The following is a 21518-nucleotide window of genomic DNA, read 5'->3' as shown; positions in this document are numbered from 1 at the left end:
AATGAGTTAATGACTCACATGGGAAAGCAGCATCAAAGAGTGGGGGGATTCCTCATTCTCAGCAGCACAGCAAACACTTTACTAGCATAAAGATCCAAGTTGTATCCTTTGGCATCTCCAGTTATATATCAAGATTCCTGAGAGCTACTGCCAGAGCAGACATTACTTAGCTTGTTTGACAAAGAGCCTGGCCTAGTATAAAGCAGCTTCCCATCTTGCTATCGATTACAGCAGAGGTGGACAGAAGGCAGATTTGGAGCTACTGGTAGGTTTGTGGGTGGTTTTAACAGATTGCCTAAGATTCTGGAGTCCCACTTGTTAACAATAGCAGTATACAAAACGACACACACACCCCAATTATACTGCTGAAAGATTGAAAAAACCATGGTTTTTCTGTAGAGCTCAATTCATTTCTGACACTCAAAATAAATCATTTCGTTTAAAATTCTTACTTCCATGGGCATGTCTCTTCTCCCCCGCATCAAGTTCTGATTCATAAATTATGGTGGTCTAGTAAAAAACAGCAAATTAGATCCCACAAGCCTGAAGACAGTTGCAGCTCCTCTCATTTTTCTGTATGCCATAAAGACAGTGGATAGGTTCCAAAGTTGTGTGCACTTACTTATTTAGACCTACAGTGATGCCTCACACAATGAAATTAATTCGTTTGGCGAGTTATGTCTTGCGAAATTTCCATCTTGCGAGGCGCGGTTTCCCATAGGAATGCATCGAAATTTCATTAATGTATTCCTATGGGGGAAAAAACTGGTGGGGGACCTCTGAAAGTGGCGCTGGCTCCCCGTCACACCCCCGCCTCTCAGCTGTTTGGCACTGGGTCTCAAAGTCTTCCCGGGGCTTGCCCAGCACGGAAAAAGGCAGGGGGAAGGTGGGAAATTCAAAAATGGTGCTTTCCCCCTGCCTTTTTCCGTGCTGGGCAAGCCCTAGGAAGCCTTTTTTTCACCCATAGGAATGCATTAAATTTCAATGCATTCCTATGGGAAATCACGCCTTGCAAGATGAATTTTTTTTCCTCTTGTGAATCACCAAAAAACTCCCAAGACACTTTTGTCTTGTGAGTTTTTCGTTGCACGAGGCATTCGTCTTGCGAGGCACCACTGTATTTGAATATATAAAATGTGCAGACACTTTCTAATAGAAAATCTATCCAACTTCTATGATAATAGAGAAGTTTCCAATATCACCTAGCTCAAATATCAGAATTATGAAGATAAGATGGAGTCACGTTCCCCCAGTGTCCCGTTTGTTGTTCCTCAAACACAGGTCCACCTTCGGACACGATGTAGTGTTTTCTCCCTTTACACCCTGCCACCAGTGGATCTTTATCCACACTATACCAAATACGATTCTTAGACCCAGGCTGCCAAATATTACAGGTTTATTTATTGTTTGATTGGTAAATAACAGAAGTAAAGTCATAGATGTTTTTTCATTGTTCAATCATTAAACTTGGATAGGATTACACGATTGCTTGTTTTTATTCATTCACATTAACCACTGTAACAAAATCTTATGACTGTCTATTTTCTATTACTTTTATCTATTATCTATTCTCTGACACAGTGGTTCTTAACCTTTTTGAAAGAAATGCCCCCTTGAGCCATTGAGGAAGTTATCATTGCCCCCGTTCCCATGGCGACAATATCTACTGTATCTATCTATCTATCTATCTATCTATCTATCTATCTATCTATCTATCTATCTATCTATCTATCTATCTATCTGTCTGTCTGTCTGTCTGTCTGTCTGTCTGTCTGTCTGTCTGTCTGTTTATTCAAGACACTTAAATCCAATGACCCCAGAAAACAAAATTCAATTGCAAGAAAATGAAATGCCTGAAAAAAACAGTAACGTTTAATGATTTAGTTACAAGTGAATTTTAAGATGCAAAAAGAAATATTAAAAGGGCATAAAAACAAACCGCAATGCAGGAACTAAAAATTTCAAGATAAAAACGCTGAAACTAAATTAAGATTTGAGGAAAATATATATTTATGCACACTGTAAAAAGGGTTAAAAAGAAACAAAGAAAATTTTTACAGAAGGATAGCAACAAAAATCAGAGCGACTATATATATATATATATCTACACAAAAAGTTTACACAAAGAGCACAACAAAAAAATTTGAAACCATAAAACCGAGAAAACAAAATATAGTATCGAACTGGAGTGCATGCTAAAAAAGTACAAAAAACACAAAATGTTTTACAGAGCACAACAAGAATTCAAAAACGAAGCTGAAAACTCAAACTGGAACGTGAGAGCCAATGCAAGCAAATACAACAACAAGAGCTGAGACAATTACTAATGAAGAAAATGTATGTACACAAAAAGCAACAAAAAACCATCAATGGCTGCCTTGTGCTTGGTGAGCTGATGTCAGTTTCTTGATGTCTGGAACCATTTTTGTTAATTTCATTCTTAAATTGTCGTGCTCAGTGATCTTCAAAATGTTCCTTGATTTAGAAAGGATCTGTTGGATGGCGCTGAAGCCCATCTCCACTAAGTAAGGAAAGGCTAAAATAAGCAACTTAACTTCCTCCCACAATATTGGGTAAGTGTTCGTCTATTTTCACCCAAAAACTTTCTAGCCATAACTCTGAAAATATGATTGGGCTTCACAGTCGCATTTCAGATCTGTCAGTGGCTCTTGCAGTTTGGGATGAAGTTGTGCAAAGTCTGCTGTGAAAGGATTTAGCACCCAGGTGGGCACTTTCAGATTTATCATATCATAGAATCTGGTTTTCATATCTTCTTTTAGTTGCTTCAAGTGGCAGCAAAAAAGGTCCAAATCTTTGATTGGAGTGGACGTTCGTTACCAAGGCTTGGGAACCGATACAGCTCTTGGCGACTCATATTGCTTGCAAGGAGGTCCAATTTGGAAATAAATGAGCAGATTATTCCTTTGGTCTTAATAAAATTGATTTTATCTCCTTGCAGCTTTACATTCACTTCATTCAGCTTGTCAAAAACATCAGCGAAATAAGCTACATCCAGACGTCGAAGTTTAAGAGAACTGCTTAGACTTGGATCAATGGATTCAAGAAATTCGACAACTGTGTCAAAAAGGTCATAGAATCGTCGCAGACACTTTCCTTTTGAAAGCCACCTCACTTTGGTGTGCAAAAGGAGACATTCAAACTCCTTGTCATTTTCTTCAGAAAGCTTGTGAAAAAGTCAGTTGTTCAAGGCTTTTGACTTAATTTTATTCACAGCATTAATGACGTAATGTAAGGACTCGTACAAACGGCTACTCAAATTTTTTGAGACAAGGTGCTGTCTATGAACGACGCAATGGACAGTCATAACTCCAGGTACAACTGATTTTAGATGAGCTTGAAATCTGCGATATCGCCTAACCATGGATGCAGCTCCGTTGGTTGCACATGCCACGACGTTTGTCAAAGGGATGTTTTTCTCATTAAAAATTCTTCAACCATTTTAAATATCGAAGAACCTTTTGTGTCGGTAGCTAAATTTTGAGCAAATAACAGTTCTTCCCCAATCTCTTCATTTCCGTTGATGAAATGGACATAAGCCAATAACAAGGCTTCATTTTCACGAATTGTTGACTCATTAATCTGCATCACGAATTCTGTACTTTTGAAGATGTCAATAAACCTTTCTTCCACATCAGCAGCCATTTCATCATTTTTTCTGTTCAAAGGAATCGATTGTGTGACAGTGCTTGCGATGGGCCCCAACATGGTGGCAAAAATCTGTTACACTGCCAGTAAAATCAGTGTTTCTCCGGTAGTGTGAGGTTTGCCACATTTTGCTGTCAACAAAGATACTTCATAGGAACAAATGAGCCCCTTGTCAGCGTTGAGTGACGATTTTCCAAATAGCATCTCAACAGTGCTGCGACCCTCAAACTTGGCCTTTAAGGACTGGAAAAACGATACCGATTTGTCGGCTTTATCCGAATGAATTTTTACCAAATGGTCTTTCAGTCGGGAAGGCTTCATCACTTCATTTGAAAATGATTTCTCACAAAGAAGACAAAATGGAAGCTTCTGGCAGTTCTCGGTCCATATATTGCTGAACCCTACCTTGTAGGATTTTGAGCAGAACCTTGCTAGCATGTGAAATGAGTGCAATTGTACGGTAGTTGGAGCATTCTTTGGCGCTGCCCTTCTTTGGGATTGGGATGTAGACTGATCTTTTCCAATCCTCTGGCCACTGCTGAGTTTTCCAAACTTGCTTGCATATTGAGTGTAGCACCTTAACAGTGTCATCTTTTAAGAGTTTAAATAGTTCAACTAGAATGCCATCACCTCCACTGGCCTTGTTGTTAGCCATGCTTTCTAAGGCCCACTTCTGTTGCACTTACACAAAATACTTAAGTTTTACTGGCAACATTGGCTCATGTTAAATCTCCAAAGACACGACTTGGTGTGCAACATAGAATGCTCATAATCCTGTTTAGTGTAGTAAATCACACTGTATTAGGCCCACTGAATCTATTGAGATATGGTGACAGCTCCTCTGCATGTTCTATTGATTCAAATGGGCCTAATCCAACTGCAACTTAAGCACAGTAAGTTACAGCAGGCACATTTGAATTAATGGAACTTACAGAGGAATTACTGTAACTCACCAAATTCCCAGTGATTAAATGGGTCTAACTCTAGTGCACTTTACTAGACTAAGCAACAGGATTTTGGCCAATGTCTATGGAGAGTTCTTGTGATAAATTTGCCTCTAAATGTTATACCTTTTGTGTAAGCCTGCAACAGGACTTCGGCCACTTTATCCTCAACTTTGTGAGAGGGATCACTCTAGAGCAGTGGTTCTCAAATTGGGGTCCCCAGATGTTCTTGGACTGCAATTCCCAAAAGCCTTCACCTCTTGCTGTGCTGGACAGGATTTCTAGGCATTGCAGTCCAGGAACATCTGGAGACCCAAATTTGAGAACCTCTGCCCTAGAAATTGACTAGCCCATAGCCACCCGGTATGTTTCATAGCTAGCTGGAACACAAACCTAGGTCTCCCAAATTCCAGTCTGACCACTACACGAAAGCTCTTGTATTCCTCCTCAAAAAGAATGCCATGTTTTGAACAAGAATAGTCTGCCTGTTGGGACATACAGAAATGAATAACTACAAAGCCCCCTCTTTTCAGACTCTGACAACAGGAAAGATGCACATTTTAATTTTAAAGAATCTTTATTTCAACAGACATGATTTTTAAAATGTTTTAAACATTCTATAGGCTTAGGGGGGAAAGCATTCTATAGGCATATGTACAAGGAGTAGAACCAAAGAAAGGGTTTTTATTGCCTCTTCCTTCTCAGTCCTTTTATCAGTTCCCAACCACTTCTCCACATGTGGCTCATCTTTCATAAGGGGCTGGGGAATGGACAACCAGGGGCTGGAGTGGACGCAAAGCCCGGTCCATACCAAGTTCGCCACGAGCCATCTGGGAAAGGATCCCATCCACCTGCAGAAGAGAATGGTTTCAGCAGCTCCAAGTCACAAACCCATGGACTGTACAGCATAAGTCAGGGCTGGGTCACAGCCATTTTTGAAGGCCTCTCTGAGAGCCTTTGCCTCCCTCCCAATACTTTTCATTAAAAATGGTTAATTTCAGCTTCCAGGAATGATGATTCTACATGAACACGAGACACAGTACCTTCTCTCACCCCCAGAAAAAATGAATCTAGGAAAGGACTTCCGTCCAGTTCTAGTTTTGGCCTTTGAGTGATTTTTGCATTTAGAGGCCTAATGCAGCCTTGCCATGTCTCTGGAAACAGCTAGACCCCTGGTTGTTCTCCAAAGATGGCCACCCCTAGCATAAACCCTTAGGATATCCTCATATGATTATATAATAATTGTGTGTCATCAAGTCAATTCTGACTTATAGCAACCCTTTTCAGGATTTTCTAGGTAGGAAATACACAGAAGTGGTTTCCCATTCCCTTCTTCTGGGGGCATCCTAAGACTGTGCAGCTTGACCAAGGCCACAGACTAGCTCTTCTCCTTGGAGGCACAGTGGAGAATCGAACTCTTACCTCTGGCTCCGTAGCTAGATATTGAGCTATCCAGCCAGCTTATTCTCGCATACAGTCTCCAAATTCTAAAGGAATAAGCTAGCCTCCCTTCTGAATGGAAATTTCCTCCTCTCTGTCCAAATTAACCAGACTTGATTATCATTTTGATAGGGCAGCTTCATATCATCGGAGGTAAGCATTTCCCCCTTTCTGGTGTAGGTCCTCTCACAGAAGAATCCCTCAGAGATGAGAGTCACAGCAGAGAACATGAGACAAGCCTAGCCAGACATAACTTGAAAAAGCAGCTTTCCAAGTTCTGTGGCCAGATCATATCTAAGCCCCATCTTGCCCAACATCCTGTACCCTACACTGGTCTCCCAGATGCCCTGGCTAGCGTACAAGTAGGATGATGGCCCTCACTTCCTGCTGCTCCTCAGAACTGGTATTCAGAGGCTCACCACCTCCGAGACTGGAAATAAGACCCAGTATTGCAACTTGTAGCCCTCACTACTAATCACTACTGCTAGTCTTACCTTCTTTAGGTATATCTAAAAACTATGTAGGTTGGTGACCTTCCCCTGAGTCTATGGCAGTGGATCTCTTTCATGGAAGGACCTTCTCCACAGCAATGAGCTCTGCCTTTTGGCGACAAGGCCACTTCTCCTGTTCTCTGACACTCACCCGTTGGGCATAAGCCTGATCTTCTTGGGGCTGGTATAGTTTCCTAATCTCTGTGGTCCTGTGAAACCAGAACAGGGTAGAAACATAATTTAATATTGAATAGGTGTTGTTTTACTACAACTCCCACAATCCCCCAGCCAACACAGAGGCCATGGTAGGCAGATTCTGAGAGCTGCAATCCCAAAATAAAGGATGTTTCCCAAACTCTGGTCTTAGCATGCAGCGGTCAAGAGCAAACAAAGCCGTGGTAGAAAAAAAAAAACCAAAGCCCTGCACTCTCTCAAGGCAGGAAAGATACTGCTGGTCTGTATCTCTTGGTGTTTCCCCACTTATTTGCAGTGTGTACAAATATAAATAAAACCCACTGTCTCCTGGACAACTTATATCCTTAAACCAACACTTTTTGAACTTTACATAAATGGTGTGTGCATGGACAAAATAAAATTTTAGATTACAAATGAACTTGGGAATGTAGATGAGTTGGACTAGAACTCTCTCACCCCAACCATTGTTCAAACTGGTTGGGGATGATGAGGGTTAAAGCATAAGACATCTGAAAGTTTCCAGGTCATGTATTCCTCTATTAACATTGAACCAAAGAGTGTGTCAGCCAGGAAAGCAGTGAATGCCTCGCCTGTGGATGATTCCCTGCAGATTACAGAAACATTAATTAATTTCTCTCACACAATAAAAATGGGTGAAACCCCTATCTATTCCCGGTGGCACATATAACTTTCTTCTTCCCTAATTTAACCTTGCAACAACAACTCTGTGAGAAAGGTCAGCAGTCACCCCAAAGGCATCCTGTGAGTTTTGAGGACTTGACCTTAGTTTTCCTAATCCCAGTTCTACACTTCCAGGAGTGTATCATTTTGGTTGTCACAACAAGTATATACACTGAAGACAGATTGCTCTGTGAAGACTTACCTTCTTTTATCTTTAGCACCATTGGGTTCAAGGAGTGAAGGTTGAGATGGGTTATTCTGAGGAGGAGTCAGGTTCTTTAAGAGATTCTGAGACAAGCAAACCAGATTACATTTCGTTGGCATTTGCTGGCACAACAGACATCTCTTTGGCTTCTCTCGGTTCCTAGAGCAGGGAAACAGGAAAGCTTTAAAGCTGGAATGGAGTTCAGGATACAAGCTGAAAAGAGTGGGCCTTACCTGACCACACAGTCCTCACAGACATAGTTGTCAGACAAGCCTTCAGGGACAGAGATGTTTAGTGGAGGCAGGTGAAAGGGGACAACCTTCTTTCCATCCTGGACACAAACCAAGCCTCCACGAAGCAAGAGAGGAGCCCAGCTGGATGATGGACGGTACAGCACCATTCCATGGACTACGCACCATCCGCGGATCATGTCTAAAATGAAAAGGAGGGGTAGTTCAGCAGCACCCCACAGACCTGGCTTCAGTTTACCTAGTTTCACAGAGTCAACTCCATTCCTTCCTATAAACCTTTTTTTTGCACTTATATTTTGTTCCCTACAACTCATTTCACAAATGATCTGGTCACCTGTTTTTTCCTCAGACGTCTCTGTTTTCACATCCTTCATCAGGTCCAGAGGAGGGGCTGTCAGAGGGGCCTATAAAGCGAAAGTGTGAGAATTAGAGTGGGCATAGAGTTGACCCCCTCCATTCTGGCCTTATGCTTTCCCTTATTGCACAAAACTCTTCCTTTCTCCCCTCATCTTTGGACCCAGTGCTCCACAGAACTAAAGTAGCTCCTCTCTCCCTTTAAATAAAGCCACCAAGGCCACTTTATCTGTGAGCCATTTTGGAGTGCGAGAAGCCCATGCACTCTTCCAGAGCTTGTAAAATTTACCTCTTTGAACTACACCTCTCGATTACAGAGGATTGCTGGCTGGAGGATTCTGAGAGCAAATGTCCAAAAAAATAAAATTTCTATGCTCTGTCTCTTACCAATCCCTGCACTCTCCATTCACTTTTTGCATGCCTTCTTTATTTCGACAGCAAACAACATCTGAATTTGGTTCAGAACTAGCACAGAAGTGACAAGTTGTAGCCATTAGAACACAACAGTCCCACTAGATCAAGTAAAGTTGTCTTTGTGTTCAGAAACAGGTCGTGAAGACAACAACCTTCCAATGTTCTTTATTCCTTTGATCCCATATTGGCATTCAGAGACATACTGCCTTTCAACATGGAGGTTTCATTTGGATATCATGGCTAATAAACAACAATTAATATATTTTCCTAGGTAATCAGAAACCAGCACATGAAGCCACCAACAGACTGAGGAATATAGTGATCCATTAAACTCAGAAGTATCTATTCTGACTGCCAATGACTTTCCTAAGGTCAGATAGACAGTAACTTCCACTAGCCCTACCAAGATGGGCAATGGTGAGGAATTAGGGAAATTGTAATTCAGCGATATCTACAAGTTGTCAAACTTTTTTCTAAGATGCCAAACAAAATTTTCCCCTGTTATCAAAATCCTGATGCCCCACTGCAGCTGGAGATGGAAAATGTATGCAAGCATAAGCTCTGCCATGGGACATCATAAAGTCGCTTCTCAGGATTGCTAAGTCATTTCCATAATATTCCTTCAAAATTCTCATTTCTAATCTAGATGTGGATTTTTCCAATCAACTGGGCTATTCAAAACAGCACAGAAGAACCTACTCCTGCCCGCCATCCTAGACCTGCAGTCACTAACCTCATGAATCTGGCAATGCTCCTCAACTTTGGCTGTTTTCTCTTCTTTGCTTTCCACTGTTTTCAGCAGAGGCTCTCCATGAAAGGCTTTCAACCTTTCCACAAGTTCAGCATTCTGTGTGGGAAAACAAGTAGGAAAACAGGCAGATGGAAGAGTTGAACACAAAGAGACAGCTCCAGGTATAAAACCTGGATAAACTAGAAAGAATAATAACAATAAAGAAGTAAATGTAGCTCTTCTCCCTCTCTAAGGCTGCAGTGGTCCAAAGAGAACCATCAGCTGGGAGCTGCCATTTTAATTTCCCACAATGTCCTCAGAGTGATGATTTGTTGGAGGCGCTGTGGGAAATTAAGATAGCAATTAGGCCAGGAAAAAAAATATTTCAGGAGGGAAATCACAGCGGGTGTCAGTGGTGGGGCCTGTCAAGACAGTGGGTTTCAACAGCTACTCAAGGATACTGGGACCGAGAGCAGTGTTGTTAACAGTTGTCTTGAGGTTAAATATGCTTGAGGGCTGGCCTCATCTGCCTACCTGCCAATGTATATGGGTGAATGGTCTCAGATTTTCTCTCTTGAAGTCTCTCAATATCATGAGGAAGAACTTCTGTGGTCATGGTCAATGACTGTATATTACTACACAGAGGGATAAGGGCTACAGTTACTTGTTGTTTATTATTCTTTTTCAAAAACACAAGGCACAGTCAATCAAAATTATATAAAATATTGACTGGTATTATAGAACAGATACAAGTTATAACCAAAAACCTACGTATGCTAAATATCGGCGCAGTATGTACGCAATATATTCCTAATATTGCCATTTTCTGTAGCTCCGATGGTGTGATTTCTGAGATCTGCAACTGCTTATAGTACTATGTGAAATTTCTTGATATTGTTTACAAAGCCCCAGTGACTACAAGGACCACTGAAGTGTGTTTCATCCACAAGCAAAATGTTTCGATTGGCAGGTCTCTGTATTTTGTTAGTTTTTCCAATTCTTTATTTTCAACTCTGGCATCCCCTGGAATTGCAATGTCAATGATCCAGACATTTCTTCATTCTATTACTATGTCTGGTGCATTATACTCAAGGTGTCTGTTTGGATCCGGAAATCCCACAGGAGCTTGATTTTCCTCATTTTCTGACACCTTCTCTAACATTCTCATGGGTTTTTGGAGGCTGGCAAGTTGTATTTTTTGCATAATGACCAGTGCACTAATTTTGCTACTCCACCATGTCTAATTTTGTAATCTGTTTGTGCAATCTCTGGATATTCTCAGATGAGGTGTAACACAGTTTCATCTTTTTCTTTCATCATCATACATACATACATACAAAAAATGTGCATTTAATACAGTATCAGTTGTATTGCATTACAGTTACTTCTGAGCAAGCATGGTTCTCTACTTTGCCTCGAAAGAGGAAAACAGAATTTTGTTCATCGTTTTTCAACACAAAGATACAATCCAGTGATGGTCAAACTGTGGCTCTTAAGGCTACAGTTCAATTAGTCCTGGCCAGCACAGCCAAAGGTGAATGTTTATGGGAGCTGAAGTCCAGCAACATCTGGAGGGCCACTAATTGCCCATTCCTTATATGGCCAGACAGGCTGTGCAGTTCCTTCTCATCTAATAAAAGAGCTGCTGGATAGCTCAGTGGTTTAGGCATCTGGCTGTGGAGCCAGAGGTTGGGAGTTTGTTTCCCCACTGTGTCTCCCTGACAGAGGCTGGACTCAAGTGATCCACAGGATCCCTTTCAGCCCTGCCATTCTAAGTAGTGGGAGGAAATCACTCAGAAAACCCAAGACAGATTGAGACAATCTCTTCTCACCTTTCCTGTGGCTCGAAGTCCCACCTTCTTGCATTGTTGTTGCAGCTGGACCCTTTTTAGAGTGCTGTAGTCCGCTGAGGACGTTCCACTGGTTGGTGGACAAGCAGAGTTCCTGGCTGGTTTGTGCAGAGGAGGGGTGGAAGCCGATCTGGTTGTTTTGCGCCGCGGGCGGGGCATTCTGAGAACCCTAAACTATAAACAGAATAACAGAAATCAGAGCAGGGAAGATTAGCCATAATTTCCCTCTATCCTTCAGCGCATGAGCCTTCATGTGCAGGAAGGACAGTGGGAGCCAAACCTTTTTCTTCCTCTTAAAAAAAGGTTAATGATTAAACAGTTTTATGAGATGAAACAAATCAAATGAAGACAGAGATACTGTAGACTCAAACTGAAAAATCATAACGTTTATGTCATGGTTTGTTCCTATACTTGACCCAAAGAAAAGCACACAGGTGAGAATCATGCAGCCCCAGAGGCAGTCTCTTCCATGGCCCTGATGCTGGAAAACCTTGGTGTGGGAAACACACAGCTCTGTCCTTCAACAGATAGGGGCGTCCAAGGGATCTAAGAGGAACAGCCCAGGAGCTGCCTTTGCTGCTTCACCAACACCCACAGCCTGGGCAGCTGCCTGATTCTGGACAATGACAGCGCTAATCCTGATTGGTCCAAGACCTGCAAGAAGAGTGGAAGAGCACCAAGTGCTCCTGTTCAGTGATCCAGACAGAAGCCCCATCAACAGACACTCACTATACCGTGGCCCCTCTGCATATTCAGTTCTTATTCGTTTGTTTGAGGTCTGTTTCTCTTTATCCATTAATGCTTTTTTTCCTCCAAGAGGTATTCCTCCCCCCCACACACACACACACATTTTCACACAACTTACAAGTTTCTTCAGACAGGCTGATACCTTCGTCTTGCTCCTCAGCAGCTCCCTTTTGCCTACATAACCATCATACCCAAGCACCTGTTTTTGCCATTCAACAATGGCTTTTATCGATTTGATGCTTAGTTTTGTATTGCTTTTATGTAGTGAGTCAGTTTGGCAGAGTCTTGTACCCCCAAAAGTAATCTAAAATATTTCAAATCCATTTTGCAACTATCAGATGGTCAATGAAACCATTGTGGGCAGAAGAGGTACATGAACAAGGGAGAAGATGAAAACATCATAGCCAATATCCTGTTCATATTTACATGTGCAGCACTCCAACTGTGGCAGCTGCCATAGCAATCTAATAAGGTGTTCATTGTGTGTAATCACATGTGCAATCATATGACCTGTCAGATCACCATAGCAGCTTCCCCAGCTGGAGTTGTGTGCACATAAATATGGAACACAAGACTAGCCTATGTAAGTAATTCATGCAGAATCAGAGCAAGTTTATTGCATGTTTACTGCCCAAAGGGGCAGCACTCATCTTTGTTAGTAATTCTGGCATCCATTTGGGGATCCATTTGGAATCATTATTCTGTATATTAAATTGCATCAATAGGAAGCAGACTGGGGAAAGTAAAAGCACGTTGGATACAGAATTGATTCAAACTGAAAGTGAATCATGGACTCAAGGAGACTGGTAAAATATGAGGCTGTGAAAAATTAAAGCAGAATGGAAAGAATAGGCCAGAGCAGTTTCCTCCTAATGCTAGAACTCCAGCAAAGGCTTTCTGCATCTGTTTGCCTGCCTGGGGGACACCTTTGCACCAGCTGCAACATGCCTTATATCACAGAGGAACAGAAGTCAACTTCCAAGTTACGTATGTGTTCATTTTGTTCATAGTTCATTTTGTACAAGGTTCCAGGTGAACCAAGTAAATTTGGGTCTAGCTAAGAGCTTGTGAATGTTAGTTTTTTGGGCTACAGCTCCCAGATTGTGCCTCCAAACAAGCTCTGGTTCCATGGGATCTGATCATGTTCTACAAGGTGTCCCTTGCAGCCAGACACTGTAGTAACAACACAAGACATGATGGGCAAGTTACAACTGGAACAACATGACTGCCTTTATTTATGCCGTCTCCTTAAGCAACTCTAAGATACCTAGGAATATGGTTTAAACACAAGTTGGCTAGAAGTAAACTAGACAAACATAAAGATTCATTTTTCTGAGAGGGAATTGTCAGACATTTTGATTCTGAAGATGGCTTGAGGGACTGGCTGGATAGCTCAGTGGTTTAGATATCTGTTTGCAGAGCCGGAGGTTGGGGGTTCAATTCCCAACTGAAACTCCTGCAAGAAGATCCAGCCTGTGTAACTTTGGGCAAAGTGCACACTCCCAGGATGGCCCTCAAGCCGGAGTACATCCCCGCACACTAGCCCAAAGAATGAGAGCCAATCTACTGCGGTGGTTAAAACCAGAGGAAAGGACCAAGGAACAATTGTTAGACATAATTATCATGAAACAATTGATTAACACTTGAGTACGAACGTGAAAAGCTGGGTGCAGAAAAATAATCTGAAGAAGGTGGAGGAAGCGCTCCACCTAGTGGAGGATTACTGCATGGCAGAGGACATCAATAAGGAAAACTCCGCCCCATGGGGCAAAGGCGGGAGAGCACACGAGAAGACGACGTTGAACCTAGGAGCTGGTGAATGGCGCAGCAAAGAACCACAGGCGTCCTTTTGAACCAATGGGCCCAAAGCCGGTGCGGCCCATTACTTTTGATCATCGTTTATTTGAGCCAGGCTCTGGCTTGAAAATTGGCAAGGACGGCCACCCTGTGTGTTTTGACTGCGGCTTGCCAGGACACGTGATACGGGACTGCCCAGGAACTTGTTGTTCTTGGGTAGGACAACAGCAAAAGACAGTGCAGAAGCAAGGGGCAGATCAAGAAGGCTGGGAGGTAGAAGAGTGGGTGAATGGAGAAAAGAAAAGAGCACTGATAGATATGGGGTGTGGCAAGATACTGGTGTGGGACTTGAAATGTGGACAACTGGAAGAGGGGTTGGTGGTAAAGTGCATACATGGAGATGTTAAATCTTACCAAACAATGTGGGCAGAAGTGAAAGTAGGGGACGAATCACTATGAATGAAGGTGGGCGTGGTACCAGGTTTGTCTCAAGAAATGCTGTTAGGACTGGGTAGGGACATGTTCCGTATTTGGTTCTAAGGATGGAATGCAGGGAGACTGTGTAGAGACTGGAGATGAGAGTGATTTTTTGTACAGGCTTGAGTATGGCAGCAGGATGACAGCACATTGCAGGAACATCTACAAGAAGCCCAGGAGGTGGGAATTATACCAAGAGGGGAGAAGGGTGTGGATATGTGTGATGGTTTGTTGTATTTGTAAATGAGGAAGGGGAACGACAGTTGGCAGTGCCACAGAAATGGAGGCAGAAGGTTCTGAGATTGGCACACGATATACCTATGACTGGGCACTTATTGTATGAAAAGATGGGACCCCGAGTAAAGCAAAGGTTTTGGTGGCCTGGGATGGATAAAGATATCACAAACTATTGTCTGACCTGCCCTGAATACCAGAAAACACTAGCCAAACCCAGGCCAAGGGCAGACCTCATTCCCATGCCCCTGGTAGACCAGCCTTTCCAGAGAGTGGGAACTGATATTGTGGGACCATTGTTGAAATCAGCAGGTGAACATAGCCACATCCTAGTTATCATAGATTATGCCACCAGATATTCAGAGGTCATACCCTTGAGGTCTACCACGGCCAAGGTGTTAGCGAGAGAGCTGATGCACGTGTTTTCTTGGTTGGGCTTTCCAAAAGAGGTTCTGACTGATCAAGGTACGAACTTCATGAGTCAGACCTTTAAGGATATGTGGCGCCTGCTAGAGGTGAAGCCAGTCCACACAGCAGTTTATCATCCCCAAATGAATGGACTGGTGGAAAGGTTTAACAAGACGTTGAAAAGCATACTGCGAAAGTTAGTAATGGAGAAGCCTCGTAGGTGGTATCTGTTGGCAGCACCATTGATGTTTGCCATTCAGGAAGTTCCTCAGGCTTCTTCCACGTAAATTTGCTAAAAGAATGGAAGGAACGAGAAGCGTTATGAGGAGAAGTAGGGGAGGAAAACTTTGGCCCCGAGGCTAAAAACTGCCTACAGAAAGACTTAAGGATTATCATCAGTGAGGAGCTAGATGAAGGGCAAGAGCAGCAGTTAAAGGAGATTGAACAGGAGTTCCAGAATGTTTTTTCAGGGCTGCTGGGTCATACAAACCTGATAGAACATCCCATTAACACTGTACCTCAAGTGGTGGTAAGATCTGGGGGGGGGGGGAGGAATTGGCCTCACCATCTAAAAGAAACCATAAACAAAGAAATTGATGAGATGCTAGAGTTAGATGTGATAGAACCATCTCACAGCCCTTGGCGAAGTTACCCAGTGGTGGTACCAAAGGCAGACGGGAGTGTACTATTGTGTATAGACTTTAGGAAGCTAAAGGAGGTGCCCAAGTTTGATGCCTATCCTATGCTCAAGATAGAAGACCTACTAGAGAGGTCAGGAAAAGCGGAATACCTGACCTTGCTAGATTTCACAAAGGGGCATTGGAAGATTCGTCTAAGGGAGGAAGACAAGGAAAAGATGGCCTTCGTCACCCCCAAAGGATTGTTCCACTTCTCCAGAATGCCGTTTGGGTTGCATGGTGCAGTGGCTACCTTCCAGAGATTGATGGATAGGGTGTTAGAACCAGTGAAGGAGTTTTCAGGAGCCTACATCGATGACATACTGATTTATAGTAATAGTTGGGAGGAACATTTAATCCATCTTCGCAGAGTGTTAACAGAATTAGGAAAGGCAAGACTAAGAGTGAATCCTGTAAATACAAGATAGCATGAAAGGGGGTAAAATTCTTGGGCTTCCAAGTGGAGCAAGGGAAGATTCAACCTGTATCGGATAAGGTAACATCCTGAGTTGTTCCTCGAACCAAGAAGGAGGTACAATAATTCTTGGATTTGGCTTGTTGTTACCGACAGTTTGTTCCCAACTTCGTGGAGATAGCTGCTCCCCTTACAGATATGACTAAAAAAAAATCAAATAGTCTGGGGAAGGCTGGAGCATCAAGCTTTCGTGAGACTGAAAGAGATATTGGTGGAACTTCCAAGTAGATATGCCCCTGATTTCAACTTGCCTTTTTATAGTGCAAACCGATGCCTCTGATAGGGGAATAGGAGAAGTGTTGTCACAAAGGGGATGTGGAGCACCCCGTGATGTATCTCACTAAGAAGTTGAACGCTTGAGACCAGAAGTACACAACAATTGAAAAGGAAGCTTTAACAGCCAAGTGGGCAATACAGACACTTAAATATTATCTGTTGGGATCCCCTTTTACGTTGGTAACAGATCATGCCCCATTACAAGGGCTAAATCAGATGAAAGACATCAATCCTAGGTTAATGCATTGGTACCTATGTCTCCAACCGTTTATGTTCAAACTGTAGTACTGGAAAGGCAGCAATCATGTTAACACTGATTATTTTTCCTGACAGGGAGACAGGGGCGTGGAGACAGAAGAGAGGATGGCCCACTCGTCGGGGGGAGGCATGTGAGGTACAGAGAGAGTGTATGCCATCCTCAGCAGAGAAAGGACAGGAGGAGATAGCCGGATGTGTAGAGGGAGAACTCATAAGGACAGAAGATGAAGTGAAGGGTGAGAGGGCGACAGAGATATGTCTGGCAGAAGATAAGGAGGGAGATACAGGGGAGGAGCAAGATCTGATACTATGGGAGGTTATACAGTGGTACCTTGACTTATGAACATCCCTACTTACAAACATTTTGACTTACGAATGGCTCTGGTTGGAACTTTTTGCTTCGACTTGCAGCTGGAGCTTCCACTTATGAACAGAAACAGGCAGGGAAAAGAGGCGGGCAATTCAACTTTCTAACTGTAGATGGCCCCGAGGCTGCTTCTTTGTGCTGTAGCTCATTCGGCAGTTATAGGGTGTGTCGCAATTGGAGGCTTGGGAGAGCCTCCTGCTTCAGAGTGAGTGTGTGTGTGTATGCAGAGAGGGTTTGTTTCTGTGCTCTGCTTCGGAGCAAGTGTGTGTCTGTGTGTCTGTATTTTTGGAGTTTTTTTTCCTTCTTAAACCTCAGCAACGGAGGTGGCTCTAGTGTCTGTCTGTTTTTTGAGGTTTCTTCTTAAAACCTGAGCAACGGAGCACCTTCCAACTGGGCGTGCTGTGCTCTTTTGATTTTTTTGGTTATTTTTTTCCTCTGGGCAGCAGGGGGGAAAGCTGTGGCTGCTGATCGGAGTGAGGGAAGCTGCAGAGGAGCAGGAGGCGGCAGGTGGGCAGGCAGGTGAGCGCTTCCCGGCCAGGTCTCTGGCCCCGGCCCCATTCACTTCGGCCAGCCTTTGAGGCTCCCTTTCTCTCCTGGATTTTGTTTTCTTTTTTGCAGCCCCAGCGCATTCCTATGGGGCTTGCAGTGTTTTATTTTTTTATTTGGGGTGTATTTTTTTTCTTCAGCCGGAACGGATTAATCGGTTTTCAATGCATTCCTATGGGAAATGGTGCTTTGACTTACGAACGTTTCAAGTTATGTACACTGTTCCAATATGAATTAAGTTACAGCACTGATGTTACCTGTCTGTCATGGGTTTGGAGGGAAAGGTCCATCCTATGGGGAGTGGAAGGCGGGACATCAGGAGGAGGGGCTGTACTGTATATATATGTGGAGCTTGTGTGGAGAAGTTTAGAAGCAGGAGAGCTGAAGGAGAGCTGAGAGAAGAAGCTGGTGTGGAAGCCTGTGTGTCAGACAGGGTACTACTGTGTGTCAGTCAGTACCAACCTGATAGGTTCAGGTGTCTGTATGGTTAGCCAGAACTGATAGGTTCAGGGTCTGTGCTTTATTTATAGTGTTCTGTGTGAACCAAACTGGTGTATGTATGATTGAGACTAAGCCACGTTACTGTATCTTATTCACTTGATCATTTTATTTTCCCTGTGTGTTATTTAAATAAACCTTATTCCTTTGTTAGTTAAAAATCCATCCCTGGTCTGTGTGACTTCTTATAGGGAATGGTTGGTGGCAGCTTAGTGAAAGTGTGGCATCCTCCAGTAGGTCTGGGTTTGTCACACGGATTAATCGGTTTTCAATGCATTCCTATGGGAAATGGTGCTTTGACTTACGAACGTTTCAAGTTATGTACACTGTTCCAATATGAATTAAGTTCATTAAGCCGAGGTACCACTGTAAAAAGGGATGAAGAGGTGCGGGAATTTAGAGTGGAAGTAGACATGAAAGAGGGAAACAGGAAAGACAGCGCCGTACAGACAGATAGTGTGGACGAACAGGCTAATAAGGTTTGTGACCTGTTGAAAGAATTCCCAAACCTTAAAACAGAAGGAGGGTTGCTTCCCGACCCCCTCCTCCTCTAGGGGTGTGAGAAAAGTAGTGAACCCCCTAGAACGGACAGTCATGGTCTTTCCCTGCAACCAAGGTGGAGGGAGGAAAGTGATCGGACCCGGTCCCGTCTGCAACACACCACCCCTGGAGGGGGATTGGGCGAGATACCCATGTTGTGGAACAGTGTACCCCATTGGAACGCATTGAACAGGTTTCAATGGGGTTTTATTTTCGCTTTATGATGTTTTCGCTTAATGACGATTTTCCTGGAATGGATTATCGCCGTTAAGCGAGGCACCACTGTAATTCCTGAAATAGTTTGACCCTTTTGAACTTGTTAGTAAAGAAGTAGAAGAAAATAAAGTTAAAGTTGTTGAACAATTCAAATCGCCTCTGTCTCTCATTCCTGCCAAAATGAAGGAGCCATCACCAATTCAAGAAGAACCCAATTACAGACATTCCTGACAAATATCAAGGTCTTAAACTTTTAAGGACTCATGACCAATAGGTCTTAAATTAACAGGAAGCCAATGAAGGCATGACAAACTTGGGGATATGTGTTCATACAGTGGACCCTCTACTTAAGGAATTAATCCGTATTGGAATGGTGGCTGCAAGTCGAAAAGTCTGTAGGTCGAATCTCCATTGACCTACAATGCACTGAAAACCGATTAATCCCATAACCAGTGGTTTTTATTCTATTTTTATTCCATTTTGGGTTTTTTCTGGTCTGTAAGTCGATTCTCTGGCTGCAAGTCGAATCTAAATTTTGCAGCCAGAGAAGTCTGTAACTCGAAAAGTCTGTAAGTCGAGGGTCCACTGTATCTGCTAGTACCTGTGATCAGTCTAGCAACCACATTTTGGACCCGCTGAAGTTTTTGTATTGACTTCAAGGGCAGCCATAGTGTTACAGTTGTCTATTTTAGAGATTAAAAATTCATGGGCCACTGTTATTAAGCATTTCTTATCCAGGTAAAGGTACAGCTGGACAATCAAGTGAAGTTGATAAAAGGCACTCTAGACCACACAGATATTTGTGTCTCCATAGAGAGAGACGAGCCCAAGAGTACTTCCAAGCTGCAAACCCAATCCTTCAGGCGGAATGTGACCCCACTGAGGCCAGGTAAGCAAGAAGGGCTGCCAATCTTTCCAACAGGAGGATGTCTGTCTTATCTGAATTCAGTTTCCATTTATTGGCTCTAGCCTAGTCCTTTATCGACACTAGGAGGTGCTCAAGAACCTATTCGCTGCAGATGAAGAAAAGGAAAGACAGGGCTGTGATTCATCTGCATATGGATGGCAACGAATTCCAAATCTCTGTATGACCTCTCAGCCACTTCATGTAGATATTAAAAACACTGGGAAACGGCTGGTCTCTGAGGGACCCCATAACAGAGATCCCAAGGGGTGGACACTGCCTCCCCAAACTGTACCATCTGATATCAGCTCTCAGAGAAGGACTGGAGTCACTGAAGAACAGAACCCTCAAGTTCCAAACTTGATAGCCATCTCAGAAGAATACCGCGGTACCAGACCACAGAAAGATCGTGGAGGACCGGCAGGGTTAGATGCCCCCTGCCTGCTTCTCTTGAAGAGTGACCAATGCCTTTTCAGTTATGGGGTACAGCCTGAACCCCAAACTGAAACAGACCTAGACTATCCATTTCCTACAAGAAGACCTGCAGCTGGTCAGCCCCCCCCCATCAACTTTCCCAAGATTTGAATAGTGGCAATGGGCCTGTGGCTATTAAAAACATCCATTGCTCAGTCTGGTTACTTTGGAATGGGCCTTGTAACTGTTTCCTTGAAACAAGAAGATAAACCACACTCTCCTGAAGAGACATGAATGATGCGCATAGCCAGCTCCTTTGCTTATTTTAAGAGCCACAACACCTAGCAAAATTTGCAATAAAGACCAGAAATTCCAAACTAACCCCCGTATCCTATCTGTGCACAGTCACTTAACGTTACAGCCCACGTTCCTGATTCAAAAGGATTTATCCCAGCCTGCCACAGCTGCCTGTGACATAAGGAAAGGGGGCAGACCAGGAAGGCTCCACATTTCTGCTGCCGGCTGAGAAAGCTCTAAAATAGAATAACGGAATACGTACTAACAACCACCACCTGTATACCCAGGGACGAACTTCCGTTACCACGGAACCGATCTCGTTAACAAGCCCCAAGGCAACAATCTACCATTGTTCTGAGGGAGTAAGAAAGCAATCAAAGGAGCAATCCCGTCTCCGTAGCAGAACGAGATTGCGCCGCAGCAGAAGTACATCACGCGGGACTAGAAACTTGGCAAGAAGTCTGGCAAAGAAAAAAAAGGTGAGCAACCGATTGGGAGAAAAGAAACAGCTTGTTCTTTCTATGAGGATCGCAACGAGTATTATTCTCCTCCGTAATTATAAAGGAGGAAGGCAGCAGGAACAGAGGAAGACGAAATATGAGATGGATTGACTCCCGAAAGGAAGTCTACAATAGCCGAGCAGGGTGGCTAAGGAAAGGAACTTTTGGAGATCGCTCTTTCATAAAGTCGCCATAAGTCGGAGGGGATTTGACAGCAAATAACAATTTGGACTACAAGAATTAAAACCTCTTTGATTTCAGCAGCGGCGATGTTAAGAAACATATAGAAAAGGGGGGAAATGAAATGGAAGAGGACAGAAAAAAAAACAACAACGAGGCATTTCAACCCACCTTGACCCTCGATGCTACGCGTCCTTCTACAGTATCTGCAAAAAATGCTCTTTTTCAAACTGCGCGCACGTCCGGCGGCTAAATGGCCCCTCCCAGCTCACGCCCCTTTCCTGGGGACTTCTCTGCGCCTGCGCCAGCCGCTCTGTCCTTCTCCTTCAGGGGGAAGTGGAAAAAAAGATGGCGGCGCCCATCTGAGCGAGAGGAGTGTAGAAGGTTTGAATGAGAGTGAACTCCGCTTCCCTGGTACGCAGGTAATGGTGCACTTACTTCCTCTGCGGTTGTTGTATAGGAATTAGGAATAGCGGTGGCGAGATG

General features: G+C 43.4%; 2 protein-coding genes across 6 annotated transcripts in view; one reads left to right on the top strand and one right to left on the bottom strand.

Annotated features, from left to right (window-relative positions):
- Window positions 1–5168: 5168 nt before the first annotated feature.
- Window positions 5169–21327, bottom strand: LOC110069907 (uncharacterized). Of its 3 annotated transcripts, XM_078377370.1 has the most exons (9): window positions 21204–21253; window positions 11204–11395; window positions 9906–10006; window positions 9375–9488; window positions 8208–8277; window positions 7856–8054; window positions 7620–7781; window positions 6693–6750; window positions 5169–5461 (listed from the first exon to the last, which is right to left on the bottom strand). In XM_078377370.1, the coding sequence occupies exons 3-9, from the start codon at window positions 9963–9965 to the stop codon at window positions 5354–5356; spliced, it is 771 nt and encodes a 256-aa protein (XP_078233496.1). In that variant the 5' UTR covers window positions 9966–10006; window positions 11204–11395; window positions 21204–21253; the 3' UTR covers window positions 5169–5353. The 3 variants fall into 3 exon arrangements, 2 of the variants coding, with proteins under 2 accessions (XP_078233496.1, XP_072859622.2); XR_013537309.1 differs by lacking the exon at window positions 9906–10006 and having other exon boundaries at window positions 6545–6750; window positions 21204–21324; XM_073003521.2 differs by lacking the exon at window positions 9906–10006 and having other exon boundaries at window positions 21204–21327.
- Window positions 21308–21518, top strand: part of LARS2 (leucyl-tRNA synthetase 2, mitochondrial) — a 119608-nt gene continuing 119397 nt past the window's right edge. For 2 of the 3 annotated variants that reach the window (XM_073003520.2, XM_073003518.2), the window contains exon 1: window positions 21308–21454. The gene's annotated coding sequence lies outside the window, so the exon portion shown is untranslated. The remainder of the gene's footprint in view (window positions 21455–21518) is intronic. The other variant, XM_073003519.2, reaches the window with a different exon arrangement.

The sequence above is a fragment of the Pogona vitticeps genome, chromosome 6 (genome assembly GCF_051106095.1).
Source record: "Pogona vitticeps strain Pit_001003342236 chromosome 6, PviZW2.1, whole genome shotgun sequence".
NCBI classification, from domain to species: Eukaryota; Metazoa; Chordata; class Lepidosauria; order Squamata; family Agamidae; genus Pogona; species Pogona vitticeps.
This window is presented reverse-complemented; position numbering and strand designations above follow the sequence as displayed.